At 28.9% G+C, this 14,242-nt stretch overlaps 1 protein-coding gene across 1 annotated transcript; it reads right to left on the bottom strand.

The window, feature by feature from the left end:
- Window positions 1-6,778: 6,778 nt before the first annotated feature.
- Window positions 6,779-13,902, bottom strand: LOC105844957 (cyclin N-terminal domain-containing protein 1). Its single transcript, XM_065807353.1, has 6 exons — window positions 13,636-13,902; window positions 11,967-12,042; window positions 9,477-9,642; window positions 9,213-9,375; window positions 8,879-9,093; window positions 6,779-8,730 (listed from the first exon to the last, which is right to left on the bottom strand). The coding sequence occupies exons 1-6, from the start codon at window positions 13,811-13,813 to the stop codon at window positions 8,638-8,640; spliced, it is 891 nt and encodes a 296-aa protein (XP_065663425.1). The 5' UTR covers window positions 13,814-13,902; the 3' UTR covers window positions 6,779-8,637.
- Window positions 13,903-14,242: the final 340 nt, after the last annotated feature.

Raw genomic sequence — 14,242 nt, 5'->3', positions numbered from 1 at the left:
AATGGTGGACAAAAATTAAACTTATTAATTCATCGTTCCAAGGTCGACATCATGAAATAATTAAGAGTTGTTTTGATTCAAAGTCTGCCATTATGGAGGACAACTAAGTCGACGGAACTAATATTCTTATTATTGTATTCATAATATTGTATAGTGTGTGTGTGTTTATATATATATATATATATATATATATATATATATATATATATATATATATATATATATATATTACCAAATGCAAAATAAATAAAATCTTTTTTGATTAATTTCCTTTTTTTTATATCAAATTAAAGTCCCATATATATAAATATGGAAATATTTGTTACAGAAAAAAATATTATAATATGGTTAACTTTTGTGCTGTATTTGGGTGTTCTAATCGTGAAAGAAGTAAATTTTTTTTTCGTTTACCAAAAGTAGTTTGCAACCAAGGAGAAGAATGTAAAAATTATCAAAAGAGCGTTGAGATAAATGGATAAATGCCATAAACAGAGTTTGTTGTAATTCTGAAGTCCTTCACACTCGAAATTGCAGCGACCGTTTTATTACATGTAAAATTTTTACCTTAGATTTATTTTTATAACTTTGAATATATAATACCATTACATGTTCATCATTTTCATATTTTTATTTAGGAAAACCTTCTTCACTTTTCTTAAAGAATGATCCTGATTGGGTTCCATTAAATCTAGGGAACAAAAAGTTTAAGTTCGGAGTTCAGCAATATAAAGAACGTTACTTAGGACACAAAAATCGTTCTTTGTTAATTCAAAATAATTTTAAGGCTTGTCGTAGCAGTTCCCCTGATTTAGACAATTCTGAAGATGCATTTGAAAATGATTTTATAGATTTCCAAATAAATAAAACTTTAACAAATATTTTAGAAAGTCGAATATCGAATATTTTAGAAAGTGTCACAATTAATAACGAAAACTTAGTAAATGTTAGTGTTTGAACACATGTCGAAAATATATATCAATTAGGACGAGAGCTTATACATAAAAACAAGCTGGTTGATTGTGTGCAAGATGATTTGCGTGCAAATTTAGTAAAACTTCGTGTTGGAACTATTGAATGGATTGATACAGATTCAAAAGTAACTTTTTACATTTGATTACCAAATTTGAAAATTTTCTGTTGTTTGTTTAACTTTTTGAAGCCTATTCTCAACGGAAATGAAAACTCTGTTTTATCCTATTTTAAAGAATTTTTTTTAACAGTTATGAGATTATGACTAAATCTATCTATCAGAGACCTTGCTTATAGATCGGAAATTTTAAAATCAACTTCCTCAAGTTTTTTTTTACTGATATTATGTACTTCAGATTGAAACATTTAATTAAATTATTTTTAAACAAAAGTGGCTGTAATAATTTATTGTTTTGAAATATTCATAAATAAACCATCTAATCTACACGCAAGAGCAACAACTTGGTCACAATACAAACATCATAATACTGTTAAATTCTTAATAGGTGTAAGCCCACAAGGTGTGATGACATTTGTTTCTAAGGAGATATTATTTTAGCTGATAGAGAGCTAATAGCTGATAGAGGTTTTAACATTGCTGATAGTGTCAGCTTTTATTGTGGGGAATTAAAGATTCCAGAATTTACAAAAGGGAAACTACAATTATCTTGTTTAGATGTAGAATCAACCTAAAAAATTGCTTTTGCTCGTGTACACAAAGAGAGAGTTATTGGTTTGTTACATAAAAAATGTTCTATAAAGTATTATGCTATTAGACTACTTATATACAAAAGATTCTGGATTATGCACACTAGACAAAATTGCTATTGTTTGTTCTTCTTTAATAAATATATGTGATTCAATTATTCCAGTGGAATAGTAATAATAAACGTTTAAAGAGATTTGAATTGTTAAGGAAAACTAAAATTTTTTAAAGTAGTTGTGCTGTATTAATATAAGTTGATTTCTGGTATTTCTTTGTTAAAATGATTTTTCCTGCTGTAAAACTTATCAAATAGTTCAGGTAAAATACATTCTTAAAAATATTGTTTACATATTTGTAAAATTTCTTTCCACAAATTCATGATTCGGCAATATCCTTTCACAATACCAGTCCTTTGAAGTCCAAATAAAAAAGTCACAGTAGTTACTTGATGAAGCATATAGTTGACATTGAACTTGATAGTAATATTTATGCGATTTTTTGAGAGCTATATAACTCTCGTTATTCTCGAGACAAAAATTTTTATAACCTAATAAATCGTTGATGTATTTATCTTTCCCATTATAAGGACACTTTATCTCTAAACAACAATTTCCGCAACAATCACAATTAACAACTGCATCTGGCGATGCGCCAAGAAAAGGTTGTTGAACCAAAATAAAAAAACGACAATTTCTTATTGAAAAATTAGAGTGTTTTTTTTTTCCATGCTTGTTGAATAAAACAAATGCTTCTTTTTCGTGTGCTTGTCCCCATTTTGTTGCTACTGTGCAAAAGTTTGCATGAATGAGACAACAAATTTGCATAATTAAGCTGATTGGTAGTTGATTGATATAAGCACAGCATACATTGCCAAATTTTGAAGCAGTGATACAACCTGCTCTAAAGCAAAACCAGTTTTTAGTTTTTGTTTGAAGTCATGTAACCACTCTCAACATTTTTACTCTGCCCAATAGTTTTTATAAGTTTTTTCTTTTTACAAACATTTATAAGTTGTTCATGGTTTGAAAAAATATTGTTGTTCCGATAAAGATTAGGCAAAGATTCAGGATATTTGACTGTTTTTATTGTCGGCTCATAAGGTTTAGTAAACCCAGGGACAAAAGAAAGAATAGCTGGTTTGGTTCCTCATTGGCTTAAGTAAAATAAAATTTATCGGTTTCTTCTTTGTTGGAGTAGAAACGGTTTTTCTAGGTGTTTTATTTTGTTGTTGTTGTTTTTATCTGTTCCACGTACTTTGTTGTTTTTTGGACTTCGGATGTTAACTGCACATTTAATATAAAATAGCATCGCATCTATATGTGAACAGCTTTCTCCTAGACCAGCCATACAATTGCAATGTGCTAAAACTAAACTACCTGATTTTTCAGAAATAATCCATGGGTGTAAAGGTATTGCTCATTTTTTGAGAATGTTTTACTTAAGATATCAAAATTTAAAAAATTAAAAGCATGAAGAAAAAATTGTTTAAATTTCAATATATAACTAATATTTAAAAAATCTACCCTGCCGTGAACATAATTCTCAAATTCTTTTACACCCACGTTGATAAGCCAACCTGATACAAATCGGTTATATGAATCGAGAGCTTTATATGCTTTAATTGATCTTTAGCTAGAGTTAATAAAAAATAGTTCACAATATCAGGATAAGTAATACACAACTGATCTTTAGCTAGAGTTAATAAAAAATAGTTCACAATATCAGGATAATTATCTATATTGTCAGAGAAATCTTTATCTTTAAGAAAATGTGAGTCAACGTGACCTATAAAACTAATTAAAAAAAAAAGTCTTTGCCTTGCATTGTTATCAAGTTTAGACAAATACTCGTTTTCTGTTGAATAGCAGATATATATATATATTTTTTTTATGATTGTTTTTCCTCCATAATGGCGGTATAATTTATTCCCGTATAATTAGAATAAGTTAATGACGAGGTAGGAGCTGTGACTAGTTTGAATTACTGCAGAAAAACTTTAGTTTAACTTTAGGCATTGGCTGGTTAAGACTTTTCGGGGCCCGGGGCTATTTTGAAGTAGGAGACCCCTTTTCTTGGGCATTGACGAAAATGAGTAAAATAAAGACTTTCTTGAAAAAGCTATCGCTGATATTTATTTAAGTTAAGATTTTATATTTATTTTATTGAATTAAGTTAAATGATTTCTTTCTGCTTATTTTTTTTCAGCAAACTCAGCTAGCACATCGCTGAAATCCATAGTTTCTAACAATTTTAATTTAATAGTTAATGTGTTATTTAATCTTAGAATCAATAATCAATGTTATATTACTTAAACGGCTATGGAGCATTGTTGATTGGTGCATGTTCTTTACTCTTTTAAGAGCAGAGAATGAGCTCTCAGTCTCGCAATTTGTTATGGGAATAGTTTGAAATAAACAATGTGCTATATAAACATTTTGAAGTACATCAATAATATCGGTTTCAGCAATCTAATTTAAAACATGCAGAGGAATCAATCAGAAATGTATTTACATTTTTGGCGCCCTGGGGCACTAATCCTTTAAGCGCTCTCTTTTACAAATTACTGTGAACTTTGATATGAGGTGATTATTAAAAACAAAAAAATTTTCAATACAAGTATATATATATTAAACTCACTAAAATTTAAAAAAAAATTATAATTTTCTACGTGAGTCTTGTTTAGCAAATTTATTTATAATGACATTAAAGTTGATGTCTATGGTAAGTGCAGATTCAATGGATAGAATTGCGAACCTATTAAGAAGCTCGCCAGTCATTCCAACCTCAAATAAGATTTAACCCTCTTTAATGCTAAAAATGATCTCTCGGCTGAACAAGTGGACGTTGGGCAGTGTAGATAAATCTTTAATTCTATATCTACCTATAGTAGATATAGCATTAAAAATAGGTATATGGTTCTTAAAATTTATCAGTTCTGATTATTTTACAAGTATCTATTATAGTTTTGTCTCATGTTTTTAGTTAAACTCATTAATTAATTTCTGAATTATATAGACTCGTTAGCAAATTAAGACGCAAGATCATTTTTATTTATTTTTCAAAGTATTTCTGCTTTTTTGTAAACTTCTAATGGTGATACTTTTATTATTTGAAACAAAAAGTTAAATTTTTTATTGGCTTCATCATAGCACAATTTTTGTCTTTCTAGTTGTGTTAATCCTTCGAGTCTCAAATTTCAAAATTTATTTCTCCTTCTCTTTTTTCATCTGTAGTTAATTTTCTTTTTTATTTGCGTAATTTTTGATTTGTTCGTGTCTTGATTTATTAATTGCTCTCTCTCTCTTCATAGATATGAAACATACTCCTTAGATCTAATACATATCAAATTAACAATTTGTATAAACTTACCACTGTTTTAAATCAATCTTAACTGACTGCAATTGTTTACTACTTTTGTTGAATTTTTCTTCAATATCACCCCATAATTTGGCTATTATTTGGCTATTTAGATACGCATTGTAGATTCAACACTCTCAACTTCGCGATTTTTATTAGAAGGATCGAGGCAGGCTACCTTATTTTCGGTGTTATTGTTTTCATCTTTTCTTTTCATCGTTTTTATTATTTTCTACAGTATGTGGAAATTACATATTAATTTGGTTTGATGAAAAAAAAATTTATTATTTTCGAAAGTTTAGCTACCATTTCCTCTCACTTTTGCTTCAATCTCCTTTTAGAAGCTCTACTTTCATATTTTCTTAGCATATTAATAATAACTGTATAACCTAAAAATTGATAAGCTATTCTTTTTTCTCTTGAATTTTCTCTATTGCAAGTTTAACGCCACAGATTTTATATGCATTCACAGAAGAATTCCTTTGTGCGGAAGTACAAAAAAATAGGGATAGGGGATATTCCTCAATCTTTTGAAAGCATTTGACTCAGTTGACCGAGATTCTTCTTTATAAACTGTAAACTTATAGAATAAAAAAAAAAGATTTAAAATGGTTTTTATTGTTACCATAATAATCGGAAACAAGCTTTATTATATAAAAACACTGCAACACGACTTGAAAGTATTACTTGTAAGGTCTCATAAGGATTAATTCTTGGTCCATTGTTGTTTCTTTTTTATATTAACAATATCTAATCATATTTTAATGTAATCAACTATGCTCTTTTTGCTAATGATACACAAGTATTCTTTAGAAACATAAACATTAGCCTATTGATTAATACGGTTAATTAAGAACTTGAGAACCTGAACGAATGGTTAAAGGTTAATAAACTCTCCCTAAATGTCGAAAAAAGTAAAACATACTCTTTTTACAAAATTGTTCAAATCAGACACCCTCCCCTTAAAACTACTATTGATTTAAAAGTTACCTATCAAACAGAAAACAATACATAATATATGCAACAAATGAAACAGAAAAACATATTATAACTTGCGGTGTTCCCCAGGGATCAATCTTAGGCCCGCTATTATTCCTACTCTATATAAATGATTTATATTTAGTATCCAAAATTTTTAATGTTAAATTGTTTGCTGATAATTCGAATTTTTTTAATATAAAAGATAATATAAAAGACCTGTTTAGAATATCTAACGAAGAATTATTAAAAATAAATGACTGGATTACAAATCAGTATTACAAATAGTAACTGGATTACAAATCAGTAAATGTTGGGAAAACTAAATTTATTTTATTCAACAAACCTAGTAGGGGAGATAATCTTTCTTTAAAATTACCTAATCTCTTCATGAATAAAACAGTTATTAAAAAAGAGTCAACAGTTAACTTTCTAGGAGTGATTATAGATGAAAATATATCATGGAAATATTATATTAAATCTATTGAAAACAAAATCTCCATAAATATCTCAATGTTATATAAAGTTGAACCATTTCTTAATATTGAGTCTTTCAAAGTTATCTTTCCTATTGCAATTTTGCATGGGGAAGTACCAATTATGGGAAGCATAAAAGAATCTATAGCAAACAAAAACATGTAAGTAGAATTATTTTTGGTGTCAACAGAACTGTTAATGGGGAATCTCTTTTAATGGAACTTAATGCATTCAATGTTTATAAACTTAACATATACCAAGTTTGCTTCTAATGTTTAAGTCAAAACATGGTTTATCTTCTAATATATTTCACTCTTACTTCACCGAAATAACTCATAAATACCCCACAAAGCTTTTAACTAATAATTTTGTTGTTCCAAGATTTTATTTAAAACTCAGTTCATTTCAAGTTCAATACCGTGGACCATTTATGTAGAAAAGTTTTTTTGAAAAATATTATTAAAAATAAAACTCTTATAATTAAAGTGAAAAAAGTTATCATTACTCACTTATTTTTGTTTTGATTTGTTTTTTATTTTGTTCTTATAAAAATGAAAAATAAATAACTCAAAGAATATATATTTATCTAATTATACGAATATATATATCTTATTATACGATGTACTACTTTTAATATATTGTGTTTTACTATATAATTTTCAACCTGTAAATTTTTAACTTTTAATTTTTAGTTTATTTCATAAACTGAAGGCGACAGTGTAAACGGGGCTCGGCGATAAGACAATATGCGTCTTCTTCTTGCTCCGGCCATTTATTATACACGTATGATCTTTTTTATTGTAAATTTTATTAAACGGAAAAGTAAAAGTAAATAAATAAAACTCCCCTTAGATTTACTAATTGATAAAACTAAACTTAAAACTAAATAAAAAATATTTACTTCGCATTTATTCACAGTTACATCAGCTTATGTAACATAGTATGAAATTATGAGCAGCCGTAGTGCAGTGGTTTGCGCGTGGTCATAACTAAAATAGTTATTGTAAAAAAAAAAAAAATCTTTTGAGGTACACGCAGATGAAGTACTTACGTCTTATAACAGAGCACCACGTAAGAGCATCTAACTAGGATGTCACGCCTCCTTCCTTGCTTATGTCGAACCTATGATAACCAGAGACCTCTTGGTTCTGAGCCAGAACTTTAACCACTGCGCCACGGCTACAAACCAATGCAGCAAAACTGAAAGTTTTTCTTGCTTTCGGTTAGTAATAAAAAAAAACAAAAAAATCATAAAAATGATTACATTAATGTTTTGGAACGTACGACGTAATCCACGATTTTAGTGTTGATAAAAATGCTATCAATATTACATTGTTACTTAACCAACTACACGTAACACAACATTTTTTTGACAGAACATGATATTTCTTGACACATAACATTCTAATTAAATTGCATAATCGCGATAGCAACATAATATATTAATTTAAAATGTTAAATTCTTTACAAAGCCATTATTAAATTGAAAATACATGAAGTATTTACTTTTAAATATCTAGCGTAATGATCAAAACTAAAGTTAACGAAGAATAAGTAAGGCATACGAAATTATCGACCTACTATCGAGTAATGTTGGTTACGTTTACCAACCGATGAAAAAGTACATTTGATGTTTTGGAAAGAGGACGTAGTAAAGAGTTTGTGAGTGTTAATTCAAAAAATTAACATAATTTTGAATGTTTAAAATAAGGAGAATTTGGGCTAGACAAGATTAGAAAATATAACAGTATATCAATTTCCTTAACTCATTTTTTCCTCCCTTAAGACTAGAAGCAAATTTCTTTACAAGTAAAATTTAATCCTAGCTAAGAGTCTTTCGTTTCTAAATAATTTTAAAAACACTGAAGTATGCGCAAACTTGTTTGCTGAGTTGTATCAAATGCATAAACGTAAACTGACATAATTGCGCATGTGGAATAAAGACCCCACCTATTTTTAATGTAAAAGTTATGACTGGATATGGCAATGTAATCAATATTTAAATTTACAATATTAAACTAGATTTAGATAAAACAGAATCACAATACTCAAGTTGAATTACTAAAAACAAGTGCGACAAAGGTATTGGGTACAAAAGCATCGTCCCAGGTACTAGGTATTGGAGTTTTACAATGTAAACTATTTCGACTTTATAAATCTAATGCGACTTTAACTAACACAGTTGAAAATATAATTATATCTGCTTCCTTTATTGTCGTTATTAGTGACATCTGTTCAATGAACTAAAAAAACAAACAAATTGTTAAACCAGAATAAATAAACGTAGGGCATCTGAGAGTAGCTTTTAAAACAAACTATGAAATAAAACGATATTAAACAATATTAAAGTCGCCACTCAACTATCTGATTAAATCTTTAATTTTTACTTACGCTATCGCTTGACTCTGAGTCAACTATATAAGCTGCGGCGACAATAATAGAAGTTGCCAGAAGAAAGTTATCATTAGCTAGCTTAATATCAATATCTACGCCAGTTGCGTTTCCCAATAATTTATAAATAACATCTCGCTCTATGTAAACAACATCTAAGAGCTTCACAGTAACATCATGAATAACAGTTGCAGGCAACCCGGGGCAGTTTCGACCTAGACCAATAATTTTTCAATTATAAAAAAGTTACAAATATTGTATTAAAATGTAAATAGGACAGTACCAAATGACGTTTTAAATATAAAACTAAATTAATTAAAAAAAAATTTCTCACGTAAAACTTCTAGCAACATTTCAACATATGTTAATGGAGATATGAACGGCAGCCGAAAATCTAAAGTTTTTAAAACTCGCATTTCTGATCGTATAACACATTCAATAGAAAAATGTAAGTCAGAATTTGTCAAAAAATTCTTTACTTTTAAAGGAGACAAAGCCTAATGTAACAAAAGTATATATAAATCATTAAAATTATTTAAAAGAAAACGAAAAAAATATTTTACACGAGCAACATTATAAGCAAAAGTAATATAAAAACCTTGTAATTAGATACAATTTTACTGGCTATTTGCACACAAGAAATTGCTCTTAATGGTACTTGATCAATGACTCGTCGTTCCACAGAAGCCCAATCAACTTTTTTATTGCTGCTGGAAGAGCTGCTAATTACTTCTTGAAGCTGCGTAATGTGCTTCGACATAAACCTAGTAAAATATCGCACGCATAAATATTATGTACATGTATTGTGTATGTATGTATGTATGTATGTATATATGTACGTATGTATGTATGTATGTATGTATGTATGTATGTATGTATGTATGTATGTATGTATGTATGTATGTATGTACAGTATTGGACAAAACATTTGCAACCAACATCGAACAATGGTAAAAAGTGTTCCTAATTTTACATGTCTTAAAAACGAAACGAACTATACTACCACAGCAAACAGTTCAGGAGTCTGGAGTCATAGCATGCCATGACATGAGCAATCAGCTGACAGGTGACAGCACACAGGCAGAATTTCGTTGACAAGTGTCGTTTTGCAGCGGACAAAACAAGAGCAACTTTTTTGGTTTGTTTCATTTTCTTAAGTCTGGTCCGTGTCAACGTCACGGAAGTTTTTTAATAATTAAAGGAAGTATCCAGAAGTTTCCAGAAGCATGCAGAAGCTTCCAGAAGAAGCATCTGGAAGCATCCAGTAGCATCCAGAAGTATCCAGAAACATTCAGAAGCATCCAGAAGCATCGAAAAGAAGCATCTAGAATCTTCCAGAACAGGTTCACACAGATTCATTTATTATATCAGAGACATGTAAATCGACATGAAATGTCATTATATGGAAGTCAATCAGTCAGTATTATCAAGACAGTTTATCCAAGTGAGTTTTATCAAAGTGTTTTATCAAAGAACATCAATACAAGAAGTGAAATACAACAAGTGTTTCATTACATCAATACAGTCCACATTCAACCAAGATGTTGTGTTCCACAGAGCATTATTGTATCATCACAAGGTAAATGTAACACGGTAAGCCTTGAGAAGCGTGATTATTTATTTTTATTATTTTTATGACTTTAAGTGCAAAAATGGCTCCCGACAGTCTTGGATTGGAACTAAGAAAGAAAATTATTGGCGATTACGTAAGTGGAATGTCACAAAAAAGTATTTGTGATAAATATCGCGTGAAAAAATGGACCGTATCAAGACTATGTTCCAAATATCGTTCTACGGGGAAGTTGGCAGCAGAAAACAAAGGTGGAAGACCGCGTTCCACTACTTCTAGAGAGGATTCTATGATCGTCAGATCTGTCAAGAAGGATCCCTGGATATCATCAGTCGAGATACAAAAGCAATTAGAGCTGCCTGTATCGAACCGAACAATCAGACAACGCGCTGTTGACACTGGATTGTTTTCTTGATGTCTTGCAAAGAAACCGCTGATTTCACTAAAAAACCAGAAGAAAAGACTCCTGTTTGCTACATCTCATATTGACTGGAATGTGCAGAAATGGCGAACTGTTCTGTTCAGTGATGAATCGAAGTTTAACATCATTGGCAGCGATGGCATTTGCCGCGTATGTCGACCCGCCGGAAAACGCCTCGATTTACGTTACTGCCATAAGACCGTTAAGCATGGTGGAGGCAATGTAATGGTCTGGGGGTGTTTTTCTGCTAACGGTCTAGGTCCAATACATCGAAACGATGGAATAATGGACCGTTTCATGTATAAAAATATCCTGAAAGATGTTATGTTACCTCATGCTGAATGGAATATGCCAATAAAATGGGTTTTTCAGCAAGACAATGATCCGAAACACACTGCAAAAGTAGTCAAGCAATGGTTTCAAGACAACCACCTATCAGTGATGGATTGGCCGCCTCAATCTCCGGATCTCAACCCTATCGAGAACCTGTGGGAGATCATCAACCGCAGAATTAATCGTGAAGGTGTTCGTAATAAGGATCAACTGTTTGAATAAATCCAAAAGGCCTGGGCAGCGATTCCACAAAGTTTCATTGATCACCTGATCGAATCTATGCCTCGAAGATGCAAGACTGTGATCGACAACAAAGGATTCGCCACGAAATATTGATAGTGAAATACAGCTTGGTCAACATTTTGTCGAGTTGCACTTGTTTTGTCCAGAAAGAAATCAGCTTTTTTTAATACTTTTGATTAATTTATTAATTTTCGTGTACAAATAATGAACTTTGTGATGAATAAAACTTGAAGAACTTTGTCTCTAAACAGTTGCATAGTTATTTGTCTAAATTGAAAAAATGCAGCACTTTTATGTAAAGAAACTAAATTAGCATTATTTGGTTGCACTCGTTTTGTCTGATAATGTATGTTTGTATGTATGTTTAGTTATACATATCTGCATAACAACAAAAACAATTATCTATATTTCTAAACTGTTTTTCTAAATCTCTCAAATCATCTGAATTTAAAGATATCTTTACAAAATAACTTTAATAAAACACTGTTAAGATGAGCCTCTAACTAAAATAGGCAACTTACTTATCAAACACTTCAACTGCAAGATACCGTACTTCAACAGGCATACCTAACTTCTTACATATATTGAACACAAGCACTAAATTTTAAACAATAAACATTCTTACAATTTCTAAAGAACTTTTTGATATTATTTTTAAAACAAATATACTTCTAGGTTTCTCTGACAACACTATTTTAGGTAAATTTATATACGGAGTTAAGTTTGTAAATATTACTATTTATGTATATTTTGATATTATGAGTTAAAATGTAAAAAATATTAGGTGTGATAAATATTTGAGATGTTATTATAAATAGTTGTAAAATAGTTAAATGGTTATCTTTTCAAAAATATTACTTAAATTTATTTTCCTGATGTGGTCCATCTGGTAAAATTTATCAAACGTTTACATTCTTACAATTTTTTGCGTTATATTCATTGCAATGCACTAAAAAATCTACAATCCTCTTTAAGTATTTCAATTTGAACTTTAATTGAATAAGATAATGCTAAGAGGTTTAATCGAAAAAGAGGTTTAATCAAAAAGAGGTTCAGTAAAAAAGAGGTTCAGTAAAAAAAAATTTACACAAACTGTTCGGTAGCATTTTTCATTTCAATTAAATGTTATTCAAGTAGCATTTTATTAAAATGTAAAAAAGTTTTACACTAAAAAAAAAGATAACTAAGCTTTTAACACAAGTTCTAATGGCAATTCCTAGTCCAAGTCACAAGTCCAAGTTAAAAATGCTATAAAATTAAATTTATTCAAAAAAATTAATTTCTAGTAAACTCAAGCTCTATTAATTAATTACTTGAAAAGACAAAAAATTCTGAAATGGAAAAAAACCAAGAAACCAAGAAAAAGCTGAAAAGAGTTTTGGATTAAGTAATAAATCAAAATTTAATGTTTACTTATAAACATACATTTTCTTTTTCATTCATTTTTAACTGAAGGTCGAAAAAATTATTGGTTAACAATTTAAACTCACTACAGAAAATTTAATACTCACTACAGAAAAAATAACTTAAATTATTAAATCAACAAATAACTGTTGACAAATAAAATGAGATTTAACTCTCTTATCACTGTATGTGAATAAGAGAAGAAAAAAAAATGTAAAAGAGAAAACATTTGAATCAGAAAACTCATTAAGAGCTACAAAACAACATTAATTCTCATTGCTACAACTTGCAATGAGAATTAAGCCTATTTAAAAGATCTTAACAGAAAAGATCAAAAAATGATGTCAACAGGTTTTTCTGTTGACATTACTTGTATCCAAAACTTTAGTTCTTTTGGTTTTGTAGTATTGCTAAGATAAATTTAAATATTTATATTGAATAAAAAAATGTATTAAAAAAAGTAAATTAATCAGATTTAAACCAAACTCAAATAGATTTTGAAAAAACTGCTAAAGAGTTTTAATTAATAAAAAGTGGACATAAAAATACTAAAAACTAAATTAAACTAAATTTATAACAACAACTGTTCTTATCTAAACAAAAATAATAAAATTTTGATAAAAATATTTAAAAATTCTCAACAATGAAAAAAAAAACTGTTGCAAACACAATTACTAAACTTTTACTATATTATTACAACAATAATTTTTAATAATATATAATAGACTAATAATATTTTAACAATTTATAATTTTTTATTGTTTACCAATAAAATGATGCTCATACCAGCAGCTTTTGCAGTTTTAAACTTTCCCTCATCTTTTGTTGCTTCATTGATAAATCGTTGAGTAATCTCTGCAAGACTTTTTAAACAATCTTCCAACAACTCTGTGCTTGCATACAAATCTGCTAAACTATAAAAAGTTTCTGAAGGCGAAGCTTTGGAAGTGTTTGTAGAAGTCATCAATATTTTATTATAGCGTAAAACTGATCTGCTGAATATATCATTATGAGCTTGCAAATGTACAAAAACAATTTATAAAAATTAAAACAAAACTTTAATATTATAATTGATATAAAAAATAATTTAAAAAGAAACATCAGTAGTCTGTGTTTCAAACAACTGTTATGATGTTGGTATTAACAACGAGTATATTTATAATTAGTATTAAACTTATAATTTAATATTACTTTGTACTAAAAACGTATATATCACCACTCGGTGTAGTTAAGGCAATTTTAAAATATTATGGCATCTGTATGATATTTTGTTGACTACGCCATATTTTCATTAAATGATCAGGTCTGTGAATTATGAAAAGATGAAAAAAATTTAAATAATAAATTTTGCGGTATCATAAAATATAAATGTTTGTAGCGAAAAAACCCCGAC

Source organism: Hydra vulgaris, chromosome 10 (genome assembly GCF_038396675.1).
Source record: "Hydra vulgaris chromosome 10, alternate assembly HydraT2T_AEP".
Taxonomy (NCBI): Eukaryota; Metazoa; Cnidaria; class Hydrozoa; order Anthoathecata; family Hydridae; genus Hydra; species Hydra vulgaris.
Note: the sequence above shows the minus strand (reverse complement) of the source record. Positions and strands in the feature narration are given on the sequence as shown.